At 42.4% G+C, this 23,185-nt stretch overlaps 1 protein-coding gene across 1 annotated transcript in view; it reads right to left on the bottom strand.

Moving 5' to 3' along the window:
• LOC140197807 (misshapen-like kinase 1) overlaps positions 1-23,185 on the bottom strand; it is a 352,270-nt gene that overhangs the window by 29,777 nt on the left and 299,308 nt on the right. Inside the window, exons 21-26 of the mRNA XM_072258270.1 lie at positions 19,370-19,496; positions 14,947-15,090; positions 12,684-12,792; positions 7,063-7,230; positions 2,879-3,022; positions 167-301 (exon numbers count right to left, since the gene is read on the bottom strand). Of these exons, the coding sequence (XP_072114371.1) occupies positions 167-301; positions 2,879-3,022; positions 7,063-7,230; positions 12,684-12,792; positions 14,947-15,090; positions 19,370-19,496 (827 nt within the window). The remainder of the gene's footprint in view (positions 1-166; positions 302-2,878; positions 3,023-7,062; positions 7,231-12,683; positions 12,793-14,946; positions 15,091-19,369; positions 19,497-23,185) is intronic.

Here is a 23,185-nt window from a genome sequence, read left to right as displayed (position 1 = left end):
CAAAAGATTTCTCAGCCCTCAGCGATTCCCAATAATATGTAAAGCTCTCACCTGGTGAACCAGTGCTTGGTGACTTGCACAGGATCCCAATGAAACATACAACTTGAGGACAGGACAGGGTCTTTAGGATATAGAGATATTGGAAATCTAATGGTACTTCACTTACCCACTTTGTAGTGCACACAGCCCTCCATATCGCCCACGGTGGTCCAGCCCTGCTTCTTCTCCACCTCTGGGTCATTGTGCAAAATCTTATTCCGCAACCAGGACAGATAGTAAACACGGAGCTTGTTCCGTTTACCTAGGGACGGTAAGTGAAGTCTGGAATAATAAGCCAATCAAATGCAAACATTCCCTTCTTCATGCTTCTTCAAGATTGTTTAATATCATTTCCAGTATACAAGTGTAAAGGAGAACAAAGTAACTGTTACTCCAGATCTGGTGCAGCACAAAAAACACACTAGATAGATAAAGAACACAATAATAAAAACACAATAAATACAAATATATAAGGTTATATACAAATGTTGATTATTATTATTAGTTCCTTTCCGCACCGTGCGGCACATCCAGTAGCAACCTTGCCATTTCTTTAACTTTTTTTGTCTTTTTTTATGACGCCATGTTGCCAGCTGGCCGCTCAACCCAGCACGGATGAAAAGCATGCAAGGAGTTGGTGTGCCACTACACCACCAGCTGGCTAACAGTGACTGACTAAATGTCCATAAAATGACGCTAGGTACAGGAGTGTCTGTACACAAGATGACTGCTTGGGGAAAGTAACATTTTTTTTTTTTTTTTTTTTTTTTTTTTTTTTTTTTTTTTTTGAGTCTGGTGGTCCTAATGTGGATGCTACATAGGTTGATGGGAGTGGGACAAATGGTCTATGAGCAGTGGGTGAAATGCTTCAAGATGTTACTGGCCCTTTTCTGGCACCTTTCTCTATGCATGTCCTTGAAGTTGGGTAGGCTGATGCTGGTGATGGCTACGCAGGTTTGACTATCTGCTGTAGAGCCCTGCAGTGCAGTTTCTGTATCATGTGCAATGATACAACACATTAAGATGGTCTCTACACACAAAATACTCTGCAGATGCTGGGGTCAAAGCAACACTCACAACACGCTGGAGGAACTCAGCAGGTTGGGCAGCATTCGTGGAAACGATGAGTCAACGTTTCAGTCCTGACAAAGGGTTCTGGCCCGAAACGTTGACTCCTCGTTTCCACGGATGCTGCCCGACCTGCTGAGTTCCTCCAGCGTGTTGTGAAGTTGGTCTCTACTGTACATCTGTCGAATGATGCGAGTATAGATGTGCATAGTCTATATCTTTTCAGCTTCCTCAAAGTGGAGGTGTTGGTGAGTTTTCCTGATTGTGTAGAAGGTGTTCTGGGGCCATGACAGGTTGTGCAAGATGCGTACTCCCAGGAGTTTGAAACTACTGCACCTACGACCCTTTTAAAACCTCCCTAGATTTTTCCTCACCAAACAAGGACCTATTCTGTTACAGGAGGCAGCTTGGACACAGGTTGCTTGAGGTCTCATCTCCTTGTCTGCAAGGGATGGGCCCCAGCTTCCTCAAGCTGGTCCCGTTCAACAGCTCAGTCAGCAATGACTCCTGCCTTACATTCAATGGCATGGTTCTGAAGTCATTGACCCTTGAGAGAAAGTGACAAATGGACAGAATTTGATGAGAACTGACCTCAGCTGTAATTCCTGTCTCATTGACGATATTATATTCTAGTGAACCTACATCAAAAGAGTTGGATTGCCATAATCATATGTAATCATGAAGGAGGCACACCAGTGGTTATACTTCATTAGGAGTTTGAGCAGCTTTGGTACTATGTCACTAAAGACTCTAGCTAATTTCTACAGGTGAATGGGGGAGAGCATTCTGACTGATTGCATCACTGCTCCAATGCACAAGATCGAAAGAGGCCACAGAGGTTGTAGACTCAGCCAGCTCCATCACAAGAAGGGGCATCATTATGAAGGACACTCATCATCTGGGACATGCCTTCAGCTGTACCATCGGGGAGCAGGTACAGGAGACCGAGGACGTTCATTAAATGTTTTAGGAACAGCATGACTCCCTCATAAGAGCAGTGAGATGTTTACAATGATAGGCCCTTGTAACTAATGGCCTTTGTAAGGAATTGTCTGAGAAGGACGCAGAAAAGACTTGGGAGAATGATTGCTGGAGTGAACGGATTAACTTACGAGGAGCGTTTGATGTCTCTGGGCCTGTACACACTGGAGTTTAGAAGCGTGATGGGGGGTGGGGGGGAGAGAATCTCATTGAAACTTGCTTAATTTTGAAAGGCTGAGAGAGTGAATGTGAAGAGAACAATTCCTATAATTGGGGGAGTCCAGGACCAGAAGGCAAAGCCTCAAAATACAAGGATGTGCCTTTAGAACAGAGATCAGGAGAAATTTCTTTAGCTAGGGGGTGATGAATCTGTGGACTTCATTGTCACAGACAGCTTGGAAGCCAAGTCATTGGGTATACTTAAAGTGGAGGTTGGTAGGTGCATGGTGTCAAAGGCTATGGGGATAAAGGGCAGGAGAATGGGGTTGAGGGGGATGATAAATCTGCCATGAGAGAATTGTGGAGCAGACTCGATAGGCTGAATGGCCTAATTCTGCTCCTATGTTTTATGATCTTATGTACAAATTTCCTCCCATCTGCCATTGGATCTTTCAACAGTCCATAACCACGACCTTACTGTTTCCTCTCTTACATTCTACATTTATTGTAACTTAATTTTCTTTTGTCTTCCACTGTACTGTTGTCCCAAAATAACAAATTTCACAACATATGTCAGTGATAATAAATCTGAATCCGATTCAAACACTGCCTGAGATATAAAATCACACACCTGATATTGTAATGAGGAGATTTAGCCCTTCCAAGACGTCCATCTGCTGGAAGCGCCGGCGGCTGATGAGGCTGTACACTTTGCCCTGTCCACTCCGGTCCAGCAGCATGAGTCCATTCTCAGTCCCCACCAGCAGATTCACACCTTTGATACAAGCACAAGGAGCAGAGTGAACACGGCTCACAATGGCAGCAAAGGTAATAGGAAACCCCCACCACACTGACTACCCCATGGGAAATAGAGAAAGTGACAGTGATGCAGAGAAAGAGAATCTTATTTTCAATTGTCTATACTATAACTTCATCAACTTTAAGAGTTTTTCCAACTATTCTTCGTGGTGCAAAGTTATTACCAAATAACAAATAAGCAATTAGATTTAAAATTGAAGAATTGGTTTATTATTGTCACATGTACTGAGGCACAGTGAGAAACCTGTCTTGCATACCGTTCAAACAGATCAAATCATTACAATAGTCCCTGAGGTAGTTTAAGATGATGGGTATATTAAGATGGAAAATGATAGAAATCTGACATACTTCTGTCAGCCTAGAAAATCTTTAAACTGGACCAAGGGCTGGATGAGAGCACCAGTTTGGCTTTGATTTGAAACAAGTTATCTTACATAGTAGGGCAACACTCCCTTTACATTCTCCTTGAAAAGGGTTCCCAACCTGTGGTCCACAGACCTCTCAGTTAATGATATGACTCCACGGCATAAAATAGGTTGGGTTCCCCTGTGCTAGAACATCAGTTAAAAGATTACAAGCTCAGATTTCTGCTGAAGCTAAAGCTATTATTCCGACCATTGTGGTCCTGCAGAGTGTGCAACAGACCCTGCTAGAACAGCACTACATAACCTTTCTTGCTATAGTTGGGTCAAGGTCTACAAAATATGAGTCCTTAGGCCCTTCGATCTGTAAACCTCTGCCACTATAAACAGGGTAGCTCAGAGAAATGCCCAGAATACCTCAAAACTACAGGGTGCTTCATGCAAACTGACAGCTAGATGGGGCTGGACACATGTTACATCTGAGATGGTGACGTTCAGGAGATTTTAAGACTATAAGACAATCTCCTTCCCACTGCTGCCTGTAAGGAGTTTTACGTTCTCTCCATGACTGTGTGGGTTTCCTCCTGGTGCTTGGGTTTCCTCCCACTCTCCAAAGACATACTGGTTGGTAGATTAACTGGTCAATTGTAAATTGTCCTGTGATTAGGCTGGAATTAAATTGGGGAATCAGCAGGATGGCTCAAAGGGGGAAGGGCCTACTTTGCGCTGTATCTCAATAGATAAAAACATAGGAGCAGAATTAGGTCATTTGGCCCATTGAGTCTGCTCTGCCATTTCATCGTGGCTGATTTATTAACCCTCTCAACCACATTCTCATGCCTTCTCCCTGTAACCTTTGACACCCTGACTAATGAAGAACCCATCAACCTCCACTTTAAATATACTCAATAACTTGGCCTCCACACCCATCTGTGGCAGTGAATTTCATTGATTCACCATCATCTGACTAAAAAAATTCTTCCTCATCTCTGTTCTAAAGGGACATTCTTCTATTTTGAGACTGTGCCCTCTGGTCCCAGGCTCACCCACTATAGGAAACATCCTCTCTATCTTGGCCTTTCAATTTCACTAGGTTTCAAAGAGATTCTCTACCTCCCTCCCAACCCCAAGGTATTTTTACAATGGCTTATAAATATGCAGTTGGATATCGGACAGGTTAATGGTGGAGGTCAGAGGAGAATGACTAGAGTGGTTTAAGCTGACAGGAAGGCGACAGTAACTCACATAACCACGTGTTACAACATTGGTGCGCAGAAGAGCATTTCTGAGCACACAACATGATGAACCTTGAAGTGGATGGGCTACAGCAGCAGTAAACCACAAACATACACTCAGTGGCCACTTTGTTAGCTACAGGAGGTAGCTAATAAACTGGCCACTGAGTGTACTACAAAACAACACACACAAAATGCTGGAGGAACTCAGCTGGTCAGGCAGCATCTATGGAAATGAATAAATAGACAACGTTTCGGGCTGAGACCCTTCTTCAGGTCTGGAAAGGAAAGGGGAAGACTTCAGAATAAAGAGGTGGGGGGGGAGAGGAGAAGAACAAAAGCTAAAAGGTGATAGGTGAAGTCCGGTGAGTAGGAAACGTAAAGGGCTGGAGAAGAAGGAATTAATTGTAAAGATGCTGATTTATGTTGGACAGGTGCATACAGTATGTGTGGCAAATCTGCCACACTAATCACACAGACGAGGGACTACAGATGCACAATGGGCCGCCAAGAAAGAGACCACATTGTTAAATCGACTTCAGTTGTGGTCTGGAAGCCATCCCAAGAAGCCTGTGAAAGCTTGGCTGGTGTGAATTACAGCATAATCTAGCGCGTTCACAGCCCAGTGTAAGATCATTTTGCAAGGGAACCCAATCCTTCACACACACTAAACAGGAATGTAATTAAGCTTGTCAGGTTCTACAAGCAAAAGCAGCTGCAAAATGTGGGGTTTAGTCATCATGGGCAATCCTTGTTATTGCGTCTGAGTACATCATTTGGCACAAAGTTGTAAGATACTTCAGCTCGAAGAAAGCTATTCAGTACATTCCAATTCATCACTCCAACTATATTTCATTAGGGGTTTGGGAAGACACTTGCCAATTTCTACAGATGCACTGTGGTGAGCATTCTAACTGGTATGGGTGGAGGTAGTGGTTATTGCACAGGATTGAAATAAGCTTATCATTGCTACCATCAGGGAGGCAGTACAGGAACCTAAAACACACATACCGCCATCCGATTTCTGAATGGACATTGAACCCATGAACACTACCTCACTACTTTCTTTGTACTACTTAACTATTTAATATATATACTTATTATTTACAGTTTTTATTATCATGTATTGCATTGTACAGCCACTGCAAAAACAACAAATTTCACAACATATTCCAGTGATATTAAACCTGATTCTAATTCTGATTCTATACTGACACAGGTGGATAACATAGGGGTGTAGAGTACAAAGAGACAATCACCAATGGTTTCCAAAATTACAGGGAATTAATCTCTTCTATGTCTATTGTGACTGTACGTCAGGGTTTAATTTAAGTTTGGTTATTATGCACTTTGTCCTGTTTCACAGAGCCAGAAGTCCCACACCACCAGGGTCAAGAACAGCTACTTCCTTGCAACCATTTCATTCTTGAACCAATCTGTACAACCCCTATCATGAGCTCAGTACAGCAACACTTTACACAACGTTTTGTTCTAATTGTGTTCTTTTTAGTATAATTAATTTGTTTTTGTCAATGTTGCTCATCTGATACTATGTACCTGTGATGCTATTGCATTAAGCATTTCATTGTATGTGGACTTGTGTAGGTAGATAACAGTAAACTCCACTTTCCATGTCACTTCTAGATTTAACTGTCCCTGTCATTTACACAATATCTTAAATCTGATAGACAATATCCAAAGCAAAAGAGTAAACCAATTCAAATCAACAGTTTCGAGAGGACTAGAATATAAAAGCAAGGATGTAATGTTGAGGCTTTATAAAGCACCAGCGAGGCCTCACTTGGAGTATTGTGAGCAGTTATGAGCCTCTTGTGCTGACATTGGAGAGGATTTAAAAGAGGTTAATGAAAATGATTCCAGGATTGAAAAGTGTATCATATGAGAAGTGTCTGCTGGTTCTAGGCTTCTACTTACTAGAACTCAGAAGAATGGGAGGGGTGATCTCATTGAAACCTATTGAATGTTGAAAGGCCTTAACAGAGTGGATGTGGAGAGGATGTTTCCCATGGAGGGGGAGTCTAAGAGCAGAGAACACAGCCTTGGAATAGAGGGCCGTCCTTTTAGAATGGAGATGAGGAGGAATTTCTTCAACCAGAGAGTGGTGAATCAGTGGAATTCGTTGCTATGGGCAGCTTTGGACACCAAATCATTACGTATATTTAAGGCAGAGGACGATAGATTCTTGATTAGTCAAGGCATGAAGGGATACAGGGAGAAGGCAGGGGATTGGAGCTGAGAGGGTAAATGGATCAGCCATGATGAAACGGCAGAGCAGACTTGATGGGCCAAATGGCCTAATTCTGCTCCTATAACATATCATATTATGAACAATCCAGCAGCCACAGTGGCAATTATGAGTTAACGTTTCAATCACTGACCCCATAAAGCAGCACAGAGTATTTCAGAGTTGAAGCGTTTCTTGTATTTCCTTATTTCTGGCGTATCGCTGTGTGGTCGTGTGTTGGCTGGATTTACATTCACGACCGAACACTTCCTGTCATCATTTTTCTGCTGGTTTAATCGGCTTACATCACTGATATTCAACCCTAGGAAAAGGAAAGTTCAAAGCAAATTTTATTATCAAGTGCATATATGTCACTATATACATCTCTGAGATTCATAGATTGTGGGCACACTCAACAAATATATAGAATAATAACCATTAACAGAATCTATGAAAGACCAGAGTGCAGAAGACAACAAACTGCAAATACAAAAAGAAAGAAATCATGAAAAAAACAATAAATATCAAGAACCTGAGATGAAGAGTCCTTGAAAGTGTATTAGCAATCAAGGTAACCATATACAATCCTTTCCTGCTCCAAGTTTTTGTCAATGGCCTTTTTTATTTGCACTATGCTTGCATCCTCCAAAAGAGCATGGACTCAACCAGAAATATTTGACTACATTGAGCAGAGTGTGAAATTATACAATGGTAAATGGACTGGCAAACTCCCCAGTGGCAGGATTAGGATTGTGAAATACCTGTGATCCTACTGCAGACATCAACCTTGGTACCTTGGTACCTTACAAGAGGAGGAAATTAGAAGGGAGATGAGCTGGTGGATCAACTTTCAGCTAAAAGATCCCTATATTGAAGACCTTACCTAGAGATTTATGCAGCACAGGAAATTTGAATTCCAATGTCTCTGAAACAACTTGAATCCTCTTGTGACCATTTATTTCCCATAGAGGGCAATATTTGTTTTAAATCCCCAGGCATGTGGGGATTATTCACATACGATTAGATATAGAAACAGGATTAGCCGTTCGGTCCACCAAGTCTGCCATTCCATCATGACTGATTTATTATCCCTCTCAACCCCATAGCCTTTGACACCTCTTACTAATCAAGACCTATTAATCTCTGCTTTAAACGTACCCAATGATTTGGCATCCACAGCCTTTTGTGACAATGAAGTCCACAGATTCACCATCCTACGGCAGAAGAAATTCCCCTTCATTTTTGACCAAAATGGACAACCCTCTATTCTGAGACTGTGTGCCCTCCGATCCTAGACTCCTCCACTGAAAGAACACTCCATTCTAGGCTTTCCAATAGTCAGTAGGTTTCAATGAGATCCTCCCTGATTCTTCTAAACTCCAGTGAGTACAGGCCCAGAACCATCAAGCACTCCTCTGATCTTGGCCGTTTCACTGCTGGGGTCATTCTCATGAACCTCCTTTCTATCCTCTCCAATAACAGCATATCCTTTCTTAGATAAGGGATCCACAACTGCTCATAATAGTTACTTTCTCAACCAGAAGGCCTAAAGATTCTAAGCTACAGCCATCTGGTTGAAAGCTAAGTTCCCCACTAAAGCAGGTATTAATTACCCAACGAGTAAAGGTTCAGCTTTGTAGTTGTGTGGTTTACAAAACTAGAGTGCAAGAGACCAGATTGTTTGAGAAACCACAATAGAAATTCTATGCAGTTCAAAATCCCACTATTGTGTCCCAGCAAAGAAACCTATCAACTCGTATACAATGCAGGCTGAGTAATGACTTCTTCCTTGAAATCATAACAGATTAGATTCCAGTAATTTGATGTGTTTGAAAAGAGTGCTTTAATAAACATGAGAAATTCTGTAGATGCTAGAAACCCAAGGCAGCACACTCAGAAAGGTGGAGGAATTCAGCAGGTCAGGCAGCATCTATGGAAATAAACAGTCAACGTTCTGGACTGAAACTCTTTTTCAGGACTGGAAAGGAAGGGGGAAGATGCCAGAATAAAAAGGTGGGGGGAGGGGAAGCTAGAAGGTGACAGGTGAAGCCAGGTGGGTGGGAAAGGCCAAGGGCTGGAGAAGAAGGAATCTGATAGGAGGGGAGAGTGGAACATAGGAGAAAGGGAAGGAGGAGGTGATAGGCAGACAGGTGAGAAGAGGTAAGAGGCCAGAGTGGGGAATAGAAGAAGAGGAAAGGAGAAGGGAATTTTTTTTAAACTTGAAGAAGAAATAGATATTCATGCCATCAGATTGGAGACTACCCAGACGGAATACAGGTGTTGCTCCTTTACCCTGAGGTTGGCCTCTTCTTGGCACAAGAGGCAGCCTTGGACCGCCATGTTGGATTGGGAATGGGAATCAGAATTAAAATGTTTGGACACCTGATAAATACTCTCAACTCTCGTAATGGCAGAAAGAGATGGAAGAGCTCACTGATGACACTCACCATGCACAGAAATTTTTTAACTGAAAAGCATTATTAATCCAATTTAATGGCAACACTCCCAAGAACCTCTTTTCCTCTGATTCTGCAGTTCAACAAAGCCTCAGCTCAATTTCTCATGATGCAGGCAATCCCTTTACAGCCCACCTTCTTTCGTCCCTGCATCCCTTGCAGATAACCATATAACAATTACAGCACGGAAACAGGCCATCTTGGCCCTTCTAGTCTGTGCCGAACTCTTACTCTCACCCAGTCCCACCAACCTGCACTCAGCCGATAACCCTCCATTCCTTTCATGTCCATATAGCTGTCCAATTTAACTTTAAACAACAACATCGAACCTGCCTCAACCACTTCTGCTGGAAGCTCGTTCCACACAGCAACCACTCTCTGAGTAAAGAAGTTCCCCCTCATGTTACCCCTAAACTTTTGCCCTTTAACTCTCAACTCATGTCCTCTTGTTTGAATCTCCCCCACTCTCAATGGAAAAAGCCTATCCATGTTAACTCTATCTATTCCGCTCATAATTTTAAATACCTCTATCAAGTCCCCCCTCAAACTTCTATGCTCCAAAGAATAAAGACCCAACTTGTTCAACCTTTCTCTGTAACTTAGGTGATGAAACCCAGGTTAACATTCTAGTAAATCTTCTCTGTACTCTCTCTAATTTGTTGGCATCTTTCCTATAATTCGGTGACCAAAACTGTACACAATACTGTCTGCAATGACTTGCTTCCGGCTTCCTGCAAATGTTTTGCCTCTGTTGGTGGGAATGCTTTTGGCAGCTTAGACTCCTAAGCTCGGAATTCTATAACCACCTCCTGCTTCCTGAAGATGTAGCTCAAAATCCATAACACTGAGAAAGCTTTTGGCAACCCAATACCATATCTCTCATGTGTGTTGGTGTAAAAACCTGTAAACTGTTTTGTGTGGCACAGTGCTCCACATGGTTCAGCTGTCTCAGCTCAAATTCTAACACTTCTAATCCCTTTACAGGCCTCTCCCTTCTAACTTAGCAAATTTCTACAGATGTACTGTGGAGAACTTTCTAACTGGCTACTTCACCGTCTGATATGGGGGGGGGGCGGAAGCGGCTACTGCACAGGGCTGAAACAACCTGCATCACGTTGTGAACTCAGTCAACTCCACCATAAGCACTAGCCTCCGTAGTATCCAAGACATCTTCAAGGAGCGATGCCTTAAAAAAGGTAGCATCCATCATTAAGGACTCCCATCACACAGGTCATGCCCTCTTCTCATTCAGGGTGGAGTTACAGGAGTCTGAAGGCACACACACAACAATACAGGAACAGCTTCTTCCCCTCTGCCGCCCAATTTCTGAATGGACATCGAACCCATGATCACAACGTCACTACTTTTTAAATTCTGATTTTGTTCTACTTATTTAATGTTAGAGATATATATATATATATCTCCCTATATATAGATAGATAGATAGTAATTCAGTTTTCCCCCTTTATTATTATGTATTAATTGTACTGCTGCTGCAAAGGCAACAAATTTCATGACATATGCTGCTGGTACTAAACTTAATTTTGATTCCGAACCTTCATCAATCTGGCATCCTATACTGTTTCTGGTCTCACAGCTCCATTAAACTTGCCTCCTGGCGCTATCTATGTTAACTTTGCATGCACTCTCTGAAACTGCGCTTGCTTCCCCTGGATACTCTGATCTCATCCAACATCACAAAATGTGATGTTTGTTAGATGATTTGGCTGTGGTACATTATAGGTGGGTGGTTTAAATGAGCAAATCTCTCTCTCTCTCTTCCACTCTCTCAGGTGCCCAAGACTTTTGCACAGTATTGTATTTGTCAATGTAGAGCAGAGACAGAGTTCGTACATTTGGCATAGTAGAGGATTTTGGGAATGGCGAGGGTGGAGCGCTGCAGGAAAGGTGCAGGACTGGTGGCAGAGAAGGAGTGCCAGGAGTACTGGCTGACATGGGTGCAGACATACCCAACCCTGAGACACCAGGCAAGGTTATTTGGTCCAAACAATTGGGTTATTGATCGTTACAGAATGTCTCTGTTGCTTCCCACTCCCTTCTCTCTCCCTTCCCCTTATCCCAATCATGATTTCCCTCTCCCTAACCCCTTCCCACTCAGTCCACAAAAGGTACCCATATCAGAATCACGTTTATCATCACTCATATACGTCATGAAATTTGTTTCTTTTGCAGCAGCAGTACAGTGCAATACATCAAATTACTACAGTACTGTGCTAAAGTCTTAGGCACCCTAGTTATTTGTGCCCAAGGCTTTTGCACAGTACTGTAGATAGGGTCATAAAGGAAGCTCTTTGCACATAATAAATCAACGTACAGGTGTTGGATGTTATGTTGCAGTTGTATAAGACATTGCTGATCAGAATCAGATTTAATATCACTGACATATGTCTTGAAATTAGTTGTAAAGCAGCAATACATAATAACAAAAAGTGTAAATTACAGTAAACATACATATAAATAATAGTTAAATAAGTAGTGCAAAAGGAGAAAAAAAAGTGGTGAGGTAGTGTTCATGGGTTCATTGTCTATTCAAAGATCTGATGGCAGAGAGGAAGAAACTGTTCCTAAATCAATCAGTATGTGACTTCAGGCCTGATTTGGAGTATTGTGTGCAGTTAGCTATAGGAAAAACATCAGTCAGCTTGAAAGAATACTGAGAAAGTTTAGGAGGATGTTGCTGGGACTTCAGAACCTGAGTAACAGGGAAAGGTTCAATAGATTTACTCCCTGGAGTGTAGGAGAATCAGATGAGATTTGATAGGGGTGTATAAGATTATGAGGGGTATAGATAGGGTAAATGCAAGCAAAGTTTTTCCCCACTGAGGTTGGGTGAGACTCGAACTAGAGCTCACATGTTAAGTATGAGAGGTGAAATACTCAAGGGGAAGATAAGAGAGACTTCTTCACTCGGAGGGCAGTGAGAGTATGGAATGAACTGCCCGTGCAAGTGGTGGACGCAGGTCAATTTCAACATTTAAGAGAAGTTTGAATAAGTACATGGATGGGAGGGGTATGGAGGGATATGGTCCAGGTTCAGGTTGTAGGACGAGGCAGAATAACAGTTTGACATGGACTAGATTTCACCCCACATCCTAAAAAATGGTCTGTTTTTGAGCAGCAGTGTTCTTTGATTCTATGATTCCACGTATTCCTTCGCTGATGAACTTGAAACCAAAGATAAGGTTTTTAGAATTCAGCACAATGTTGGGTAGACAGCGTACAAGTTCTGAGGCAGGATAGGCAGCACACTTTTCTTCTATCAGGGTAAAAGTTGGGGTCAGCAAATTTCTAGACTCACCAGCAAGTTGTATGGTTTCCCCACCGGCACCCATCTGATACATTCCAAGATCAACAAAAGTAGTAAAAGATGACTTGCCAGGGGATTTCACCAGGCCTCTCGACTGAAACTGTAATGAGACATACTGCTGAACAAATGCACATCAACCACAGAACCTTAGTATGAGAAAATGGCATTTGGTCCTTTGAATTTGTATCCTCCCCTCGCCCTGCTTGCCTCCCTCCTTCCTCCTCCACCCTCTGGAGAAAGCCAACTAATAGCATCTCTCCCTATGTGATGAGCTCAGGAAAAGGTTCTTTGGACGATGATGTTGCTTTGAGCAAATTAAACTATTGAAGTTAAATTACACCAATCCTTTCTTGGCACATTCATGTGTGAATCTCAGGATTTCTTAAATACCTAATTGGCTTTTATAGTTATGTTATCACTGCACCCTGACAAAAGTCTGGATACACAAAACCATAATACAGACACAAGATTAGGGGTTCCAACCCGGGGTCCACGGACCCCTTGCTTAATTATATTGGTCCAAGGCATAAAAGAGTTTGGAAACCCCTGCACAAGAGCCTGCAGATGCTTGAATTTGGAACAAAAAGGGAGGTCAGTGTTTGGAGTTCAATTCTGGCGCTGTCTGTAAGGAGTCTGTATGTCCTCCCTGTGACTGCATGGGTTTTCTCTGGGTGTTCCAGTTCCTCCCACAGTCCAAAGATGTACTGGCTAGTAGGTTAATTGGTCTTTGGAAAATGCCCTGTGATTAGGCTAGGGGCAGCACAGTAGCATATTGGTTAACACAATACTTGATGTACAGGTGACAGGGGTTCAATTCCTGCTTTGTCCCATAAGGAGTTTGTTCTCCCAGTGACCTTGCGGTTTCCTCTGGGTGCTCTGGTTTCCTCTCGCATTCTCAAGGTGCACCGGTTGGTAGGTTAATTGGTCATTGTAAATTGTCCCATGATTAGCCTAGGATTAAATTGGGGGATTGCTGTGTGGCACAGCTCGAAGGGCTGGAAGCACTGGAAGGGATTGTTCTACGCTGTATTTCAATAAATAGAAGAGAACACGAACACACAGAAAATCTATAGATGCTGGAAATCAAAAGCAACACAGAGAAAATGCTAGAGGAACTCAGCAGGTCAGGCAGTGTCTATGGAAAAGAATAAACAGTTGATGTTTTGGGCCAAGATCCTTCTTTTGGAAGGGTCACTGCCCAAAATGTCCACTGTTCACTCTTTTCCATAGATGCTGCCTGACCTGCTGAGTTCCTTCAACAATTTGTGTGTGTTGCAATAAATAAGAATAGGTGGGTTGCTGGGTGGTGTGACTTGTGGGGCCAGAAGGATCTGTTCTGCTCTGCGTCTCTGAGTAAAAAAGTAACTAATAAATAAATAAATAAATATTGCAGGTGAACTTAGCAGGCCAAGGCAGCATCTATGGTAGCAAGTGAGTCAAGATTAAGAGAGTTGACCCAAAGCATTGACAGTTCATTTCCCTCTATAGACAATGTATGACCCGCCAAAGTTCTCCAGCTCCTTTGGTATTGCATACATTTTCTTACAGAGCCTCAGCTAACAGACAAATCATAAAAGTTTCTGGGAATAGTTTAGACAGACCCACTCGACTCATCAAGACCATAGTTATCCCACCCCCAGCAAAAATGTTATCATTCCCCTTCTCCCCTACTTCCCCTATCTATTCTTACATTTGCCCATCATCATCTCCCATCCTCCAGAGGCCTTCCATTGATCAGGGCTGACCCTAGCTGCAAACGAAATGCAAGCCAGCTCAGTACAATATGGAGAGCAAGCTGTTGCCCATGTGGCAAGCTCCTCCTCTCCACACAATTGATGAACCCAAAGGAATGGCAAAGACTGATAGTTTGGTACCAGCGGCATCACAGGAGCTGCCAGTCAGTGTTGAATGCAATATAGAACTGCTTTTGGGACTCCAGCTCTGGATTTTTCCTTCAGGGTTTACTCCCAAAGCCTTCCCCACGAGTGCATATAGACACAAGGGAGCAGAGGTTTGAGCCAACTATGGCTGACCCTATTTTCCTACTACCCATCTATAGTAAGGTCAATATTCAATGCCCAATTACCTCACTAACCAGCAGAGTTTTGGGACATGAGAGAAATCTTGAGAGAAACCAACTCAGGCCAATGTCCAGCACATTGAACACATTTGCATCGTTTGCAAAACTGAGGTTTTACTATTGCAGAAATTCACAGGAACACAACTTTAGAACACAGAACACAACTTTACTCACCTCCGCTATAGTATCGTCCTGCTGAGATTTAGGGCCTTTGGTATCGGTAGGAGAATGACTCTGCCGTACTAAATCAGGCAGGTTAACATGACTTGTGAAACCATTACTGTCTGGATGATGGACACTTCTTTCCTCCTCAGGCGTCTGTGGAAAGAAACCAAGATTACCCATCATATATTGTTTTTCAAATGGCTGCAACTTCTCTTTGAACCCTCGGTGCAGGAATACTTATAAAATGGGCAAAATGATTTGTGTACTGACTGTGCCTTGAAAAAGTATTCAGCCCCCACAACTATTTGATATTTTACTGTCTCATTTACTAAATTTAAAATATATTGAAGTTGGATTTTTAGCTAATCTGCAAAACACTGTGCATCATGACAAACCAAAAGAAAAATTCAACCCCGTCAACAATTTACTAAAAATTCAAAACCAAAATTGTGAAGCTGTAAAGTATTCATTCTCTTTGTAATTACCATTCTAACTTTCCTCAAGTGCCATATATGGTATTACCTTACCAAATCACCCATTTGTTGATGTAGAAAATTGGAAGATCACCTGTTTTCAATGAATCCATAAGAATAAATACCGATCCCCCCTCTGCAAGGTCTAACAGTATGGTAAATTTTCAACAGACCAAGCCAAATTGAAGACAAAAGAGCATTCAAGGCAAGTCAGGGACATGATAATAGAGAAGCACAGATCTGGGAAAGGGTACAAGACCACCTCAAAGGCACTGAACATACCTCAGAGTAGTCCATCGTAAAAAAAGATAAGAAACCACAGCCATACTGCCAAGGTCAGACCGCCCCTCTAAACTTACATCAGAGCATTTATAACAGAGGCTACTGTTGACAGCAACAGTCCCTCTGAATGAGCTGCAGGAGTCAGTAGCTGCAACTGGAGATGGTTCATGGCTGGACAATCTCCAAGATGTTGCCCAAATAGAGTATTTATGTTAGAGTGGCAAGGAAGAAAGCCCGCCTTAAAAAAAAACACATATCCTTGCTTGTAAAGACTTTGTAAAGTGTCACTGCAATGATATTGTAAAAATGTGGAGGAAGGTCTTAAGATCGGATGAGACTGAAGTGGAACTTTAAGGCCTGAACATTAAGTGGCATGTGTGGCGTAAATCTAAAACTACACCTCAGCCAAGTAACACCATCCCTGATGGAGGTAGCATCATGCTATGGAGATGCTTTTCAGCAGCAGGGACTAGGGATATGGTCCGGATTATGGGAAGATAAATGCTGCTAGATACAGAGAGGTTCAGGATAAAAACCTGCAAGCTTCTACCAGAAGGCTTAAACTGGGCAGGAAGTTCATCTTTCAGCAGGACGATGACCCAAAGCACACTGCAAGACCAACCATTTAGTGGATTACAATGAAGCAAATTGATGGCCTTGAGTGGCCCATTCAGAGTCCTGAACTTAACCAGATCAACTGCCTCTAGCAAGACCTCAAGACTGCTGTCCACCACTGCTCCCCAACTAACCTGGCACAGTTCGAGCAATTTTGAAGGAGGAATGCAAAAATCTCGCTCCATTACGTTCTGCAAAAAGCTTTATCCAAAAAGACTGCTGCCTGTAATAGCTGCGAGAGGTGGTTCAACTGAGTACTGAGCAAAGGGGCATGAATGCTTTTGAACTGCGGGCACTTTATTTTTTGAATTTTTACTTTTCATGCTTTACATTTTTCTATGTTTTTTGGTCTTAACTGTGAAAAAAGGGGGCAAACAAGACATAGGAGCAGAATTAGGCCATTGGACCCTATGGCTGATCCATTTCCCTCTCAGCCCCAATCTCCGGCCTTCTCCCTGTATTGCTTCATACCCTGACTAATCAAGACTCTATCAACCTCTGCCTTGACCTGGCCTCCAAAGCTGCCTGCGGCAAAGAATTCCACAAATTCACCACTCTCTGGCTCAAGAAATCCCTCTTCGTCTCCATTCCAAATGGATGTCCCTCTAAAATGTTACCTCTGGTCCAAGACTCCCCCCCTATAGGAAACATCCTCTCCACATCCACTCTATCAACATTTTGACCTCCTTTGAGCCCTCTCCAATGGCAGCACATCCTTTCTTAGATAAAGGGGCCCAAAACTGTTGACAATACTCCATCTGAGGCCTCATCAGTGCCTTATTAAGCCTCAACACTACATCCTGCTTTTCCATTCTAATGTCAACTTACGAACCTCTCAACTTATGATTCACAGTTAAAAATTCTCAGTTAAATTGATCAAAATTCCAGGTTGTAATACTCATTTATGTGAGCAAAGGATTGGGGGCTGAATACTGTTTCCAAGGCACTGTACTTATAATTTAATCCTATTAAATTCACCTATTATGCCTGCCACGAAAACACTGAACAAAAACAATGAGATCCGTAAAAATTGTGCAAATTTAAACACTAAACATGTTATGTAACATGTAAGCATAATGAAGAGCTAATGCATGGTTGCAGTTAAATATCTGATTGGTACCCTTTGATTCATTTTAGCTGAAGCTATTGATCCTTTAAGATTCTATTTGATTTATTCTACTTCCCAAACCACCTTTTTAAAAAAAATACATTACTATTATCTAAACTTCACATCCCTGTGAAAACAAATCACATTGTCATGAGATTTTTGAAGAAGTATGTCATATTTGTTATAAAGCTGGATGCATAAATAAATCATGAGGACACAAGAGAAAGCACAATTTAAATAGTGATTTATCTTTCTGATTCTATTAATCTCTTTGCAGCTGTTGAGGAATAAATGAAGGAAAAGTACATTTATTTCAGAACTTGGAGTAACAATCTGCTGAAGGAACACAACATATTGAGAAATGGGGGACTGGGGGGCAGGGGAGAAGACAGCGGCGGGGGGCGGGGGGCGGGAGTAGACTGTTTAGTTAACTGAGCTCTTAACAGATATCCCTCTAATGAGAAAAACAAGTATCGGCTTCTGACTGAAGTACTGGATCCACTTGTGACTGTCAGATCTTGAACAAAACCTACTCAGGCATGAAATTATTGTTTCCAAGTGTTAAACTTCCCAATGCAACAAAGATTGGGTTAAGTATATCCTGTCCTGTACTTTTTTAAATCAGAAATTGTTTCCTCCAAAGGGATCAGTAAGATGTAGACTGTCAAACACAGACAATAAATACCAAGTAAAGAACAACTTGCAGTAAACAGAATTGCATTTACTTTAACAACACGAACTAAGAAATGGTTATATTTTTAAAATAAAAGTCAAAGGGGCAAAGCAGAAATTCTCAGGTAGTAATAAATTACAAGAGCAAAATTACATTTATGGCTGTTAAAAGAACGGACAAATTGAACTACAGTCAGACATCTGTCTACTACATCGTGTATCACAAATTTTGTCATCATATTGTGGTCAAGAATGTAGACTAGTAGTGTGACAGACAACTTAACAGAATGACTACGGGAACAATGCAACACAATCAGAACAGAAAAGCCTACAATAATTAGTGGATACAGCCTAGTCCATCACAGGAAAAGCCCACCCACCATTGAACACATCTACAATGAGCACTATTGCAGGAAAGCAGCATCAATTATCAAGGACTCCTACCATCTAGGGCCATGCTGTCTTCTTGCCGCTGCCATCAGGAAGGAGCTGCAGAAGCCTCAGGACTCACACAACCATATTCAGAAAGTTACTACCCTTAACCATCAGGCTCCTGAACCGAAGGGGATAACTTCACTCACCCTAACACTGAACTGATTCCACAACCAATAGACTCAGTTTCAAGGACTCTACAATTCATGTTCTCAGTTTTATTTACTGATTATTATTTTTTTCCTGTTTTTGCATATTGTTTGTCAGTCTTTGTGTGTAGTTTTTCATTGATTCTATTCTCTTTCTTTGTTGTACTGTGAATGCCTATGAGAAAATGAATCTCAGGGTAGTATATGGAAACAGGATAGTATATCAGGACATGGATATCGGCCCGAAATGTCAACTCTTTATCCCTCTCCATAGATGCTGCCTGACCTGATGAGCTCCTCCAGCATTTTGTGGGCATGTTTCAAATTTTAAGGAATATAAACCTCACATGAACCCGCTGGTCTGTATAATCTCCATAATGAGCACTGTGATGTGTGAGAGAACTTAGGTATGTAAATCACATTGTGTTTAGGGGTAAGTGGTGAAAAATCTGAACCAGACCTATTCAGAGAAAATGTAAACAACATCTTAATTGCTTGTTAAGCCACATCACCTCAATCAGTTAGCCAACAGACCTTTCCGTGCTGGAGAGGTAGTAAAATTGGACAAGGAAATAGCAGACGAACTGAATAAATGAATTTTCATCAGTCCTCACTGTGAAAAACACTAGCAGTATGGTGGAAGTTCCAGGAGTAATGGACTCTTCTCACAATGAGGGGATGACACCGAGCAATACACCTACCCTCTGGACAATCATTGTCCCGTCTCCATAGCTGCTGCCTGAAGTCTCGACCACAGCAGGCTCTTCATCGTCGTGCACCACCATTGTGCTGATGCTGTCTGTGTCACCATCATTGCTCCGGTTTTGACTAAAGAATAAAAAAAAATTGAAACTGATTGGGACACAAGAACTTCTATTGAAATAAAAACATTTTGTGAAGTGCAGTGCAGAGATCCAGAATAACTGGGCTAGGAAGGGCTACAGTGAAGATAGAGTCAGAATTGTATAAGCCCTTTAGCCACCTATTAGAAAGAGATTCTGACCTGTTGCTTTATCTATGCTTCTCTTAATCTTCTATGTTCCTTGTTCTGCTCTTCGGGCAATTCATTTATGTTTTCCTATGTCATGAAGCACATTCAGCTTTTATTTTATTGAGCAGTTTCAGGTGTGTATCAGGTCACTTCCTGTGCAACCAGGAAGTATTAAGTAGGAAAGCACATTGGCTGTCAGAAGGCCAGAAATATATGTTAGGAGTGAAAGAAGTTTCTATCTAAAGCTATCCTGTTGTTTCTTCAGCAGAAGCAATGCTTTAAGTTGACATTGTATTGTTTAGAAGTTAATCTAAAGGTATCAACAAGATTTTGCTGAAATACAATGTTATTTTTGAGTTTATTAGACATTAATCTAGATCCTAACGGTTTACACATATTACTTACTTGTTGTAATCTTATATTTACCTGCAGAAACCTCACTAAGTTCTTATTTATCTGCGTATAGAACAATGCAGTAATTGTACTGCATTTTGCTGTTTCTCAGTTTCACTCCTTATTCACTATGTCATGCCCTTGAGTCTGCAATAAAACCAAGGAGCTAGGATGCTATACCCTGACTCTCATGTCATCTTTGAATGGAGTTTGGCTCACTGTCTAGTTGATGTTACAACAACTCAGCGAGGTAAGTACACTTCTATTTGGGCATCCCTCAACTTCGTTTGCTCCGGGGGAAAGTATGTCCAGCCTATCCATTCACTTCCTGTGACTGATGTTCTGCAATCCAGGGAATATCCTGGGCAAACAAGAGAAAGTCTGCAGATGCTGGAAATCCAAGCAACACACACAAAATGCTGAAGGAACTCAGCAAGCCAGGCAGCCTCTATGGAAAGAAGTACAGTTGATGCTTTGGGCCGAAACCCTTTGGCAGGACTGAGAAAAAAGCTGAGGAGTAGATTTGAAAGGTGGGGTGAGGGGAGAGACAGAAACGCCAGGCGACAGGTGAAACTTGGAGGGGGAGGGATGAAGCAAAGAGCTAGGAAGTTGATAGGTAAAAGAGACAGAAGGCCATGGAAGAAAGAAGGGGAGGGGTGGGGGTGGGTGGAGGAACACCAGAGGGAGGTGATGGGTGGGCAAGGAGATAACATGAGAAAGGGACAAGGGGATGGGAAATGGTGAGGGGGGGGGGGGTGGAGGCATTGCAGGAAGTTTGAGAAATCGATGTTCACGCCATCAGGTTGGAGGCTACCCGAATGGAATATAAGCTGTTGTTAATCCAATCGAAGTGTGGCCTCATCCTGACAGTAGAGGAGGCCATGGATGGACATATCAGAATGGGAATGGGAAGTGGAATTAAAATGGGTGGCCTCTGGGAAATCCCACTTGTTCAGGCGGATGGAGCGTAGATGTTTGGCAAAGCGGTCTCCCAATCTAGAAGATGCCACACCGGGAGCACCAAACACAGTATATGATACCAACAGTCTCACAGGTGAAACGTCGCCTCACCTGGAAGGACTGTTTGGAGTCCTGAATGGTAGTGAGGGAGGTGGTGTAAGGTCATCAGGTGAAGCACTTGTTCTGCTTGCAAGGATAGGTGCCAGGAGAATAGCGGGGAGGTATGAATGGACAAGGGAGTCGCCTAGGGAGCGATCCCTGCGGAAAGCAGAAAGTGGGGGGGAGAGAAAAGCGTGCTTGGTGGTGGGATCCAGTTGGAGGTGGTGGAAGTTTCGGAGAATTATGTGCTGGACGTGGAGGCTGGTGGGGTGGTAGGTGAATATCCTGGGCACTCTCCTCTGCACTCACTCTAGCATAATCACATCCCCCCTAAAGCATGGCCACCACAATTGCCCAGGGTAGTCCATGTACGCCTAACCAGTTGCAACATAATCGCCCTTGGAGTAAAGGATCAGGTATGGCATATGCTATCTTCACTGACCTATGCATCTGTGTTGCCACTTTCAGAGAACAATGGAGCTGGGACCACCCCTCTAAATCTCTGTTCCTTACTCCCCTTCTATTTATATGTGCTACCTCATATGACTTCCTAAAATGTATCATCATGCATTTTCCCCTAGATGCTGAGATATATCCTGGGCTGCACTGGGACACATCATCAGTGATATAACTTGGTGTCATTGGGTGTTTCGAGTTCTTTAACATCAGGTACTTGATCAGATGACCCAGCCAGGATTGATCAGGCCCTGGCTTATGTCCCAGCAGCATTGGTCCACAGGTCACACATCTTAATCTATAGCCATTTGGAGGCTCACTCAGCAGCCTGTGACACTCCTGATGGCTCTTTTCTTTGCAGCCCCCATAATACCGAGGTGAGAGTAGGTTTTGCAGAACGAGCAGACAACAAAACCTCTACACCCCACTATAGGTTTGCATCATGCCCTCCATCCATTTTTAGCACTGCTCTACCAGCTCCAAATATTTGCCTTTATTATACTCAAGCAACTCCTCAATCCAGTCTTCTCAACGAACTCTCAGTTCCATATTCAACTGTCAACACCACATGCAAGTTTGCTGATGGCACCACTGTTGTGGGCAGTATCAAAGGAGGTGATGAATCAGCATATAGGAGGGAGAGCGAAAATTTCACTGAGTGGTGTCATAATAACAACCTTTCAATCAATGTTGGCAAGACCAAGGAACTGATTGTAGACTTCAGGAGACAGGAACCAGAGATCCATAAACCAGTCCTCATCAGAGGATCAGAGGTGGAGAGAGTCAGTAACTTTAAATGCCTTTGTGTCACTATCTCAGAGGACCTGACATCATATAAATGTAATTGCAAAGAAAGCACAACAGCGCTTCTCCTTTGGATTCTGTGGAGATTTGGCTCGGTCTCAAAAACTTTGATAAACTTCTATAGAAGTGTAGTAGCAAGTGCATTGACTGGCTGCACCACAGCCTGGTATGGGAACATCAATACCTTTGAATGGAAAATCCTACAAAAGGAAGTAGATTTGGCCCAGTACATCACGGGTAAAGCCCTCCCAACCATTGAGAACATCTACATGAAATGCTGTCACAGGAAAGCAGCATTCATAATCGAAGATTCTCACTGCACAGGACATGCTCTTTTCTCGCTGCTGCCATCAGGTAGAAGGTATAAGAGCCTCAGGCTCATATCACCAGGTTCAGGAAGTTACTACCCCTCAACCATCAGGCTTGAACAAAAGAGTATTGCTACACTCATCTATTGAGATGTTCCAACAATCAATGAACTCACTTTAACAACTCTTTATCTCATTTATCGCTATATATTTATATTTGTATTTGCATTTTCACAATTTGTCGTCTTCTGCACTCTGGTTGATCTTTCATTGACCCCGTCATAGTTACTATTCTATACACTTGCTGAGTATGCCCGCAGAAAAATTAATCTCGGGGTTGTATGTGGTGACAATTACGTACTCCGATAATAAATTTACCTTGAACTTAATGATTGTAGTGTTTATTACAACTTATAGCACGTGCCCCCTACTGATCTGTATTATTGTTTCCCTGTTTTGCTCTTAAAATAAAAATACAGTGGGGTTCTACCAACTCCCCCCTGCCC

Source organism: Mobula birostris, chromosome 5 (assembly GCF_030028105.1).
Source record: "Mobula birostris isolate sMobBir1 chromosome 5, sMobBir1.hap1, whole genome shotgun sequence".
Lineage (NCBI taxonomy): Eukaryota > Metazoa > Chordata > Chondrichthyes > Myliobatiformes > Myliobatidae > Mobula > Mobula birostris.
Note: the sequence above shows the minus strand (reverse complement) of the source record. Positions and strands in the feature narration are given on the sequence as shown.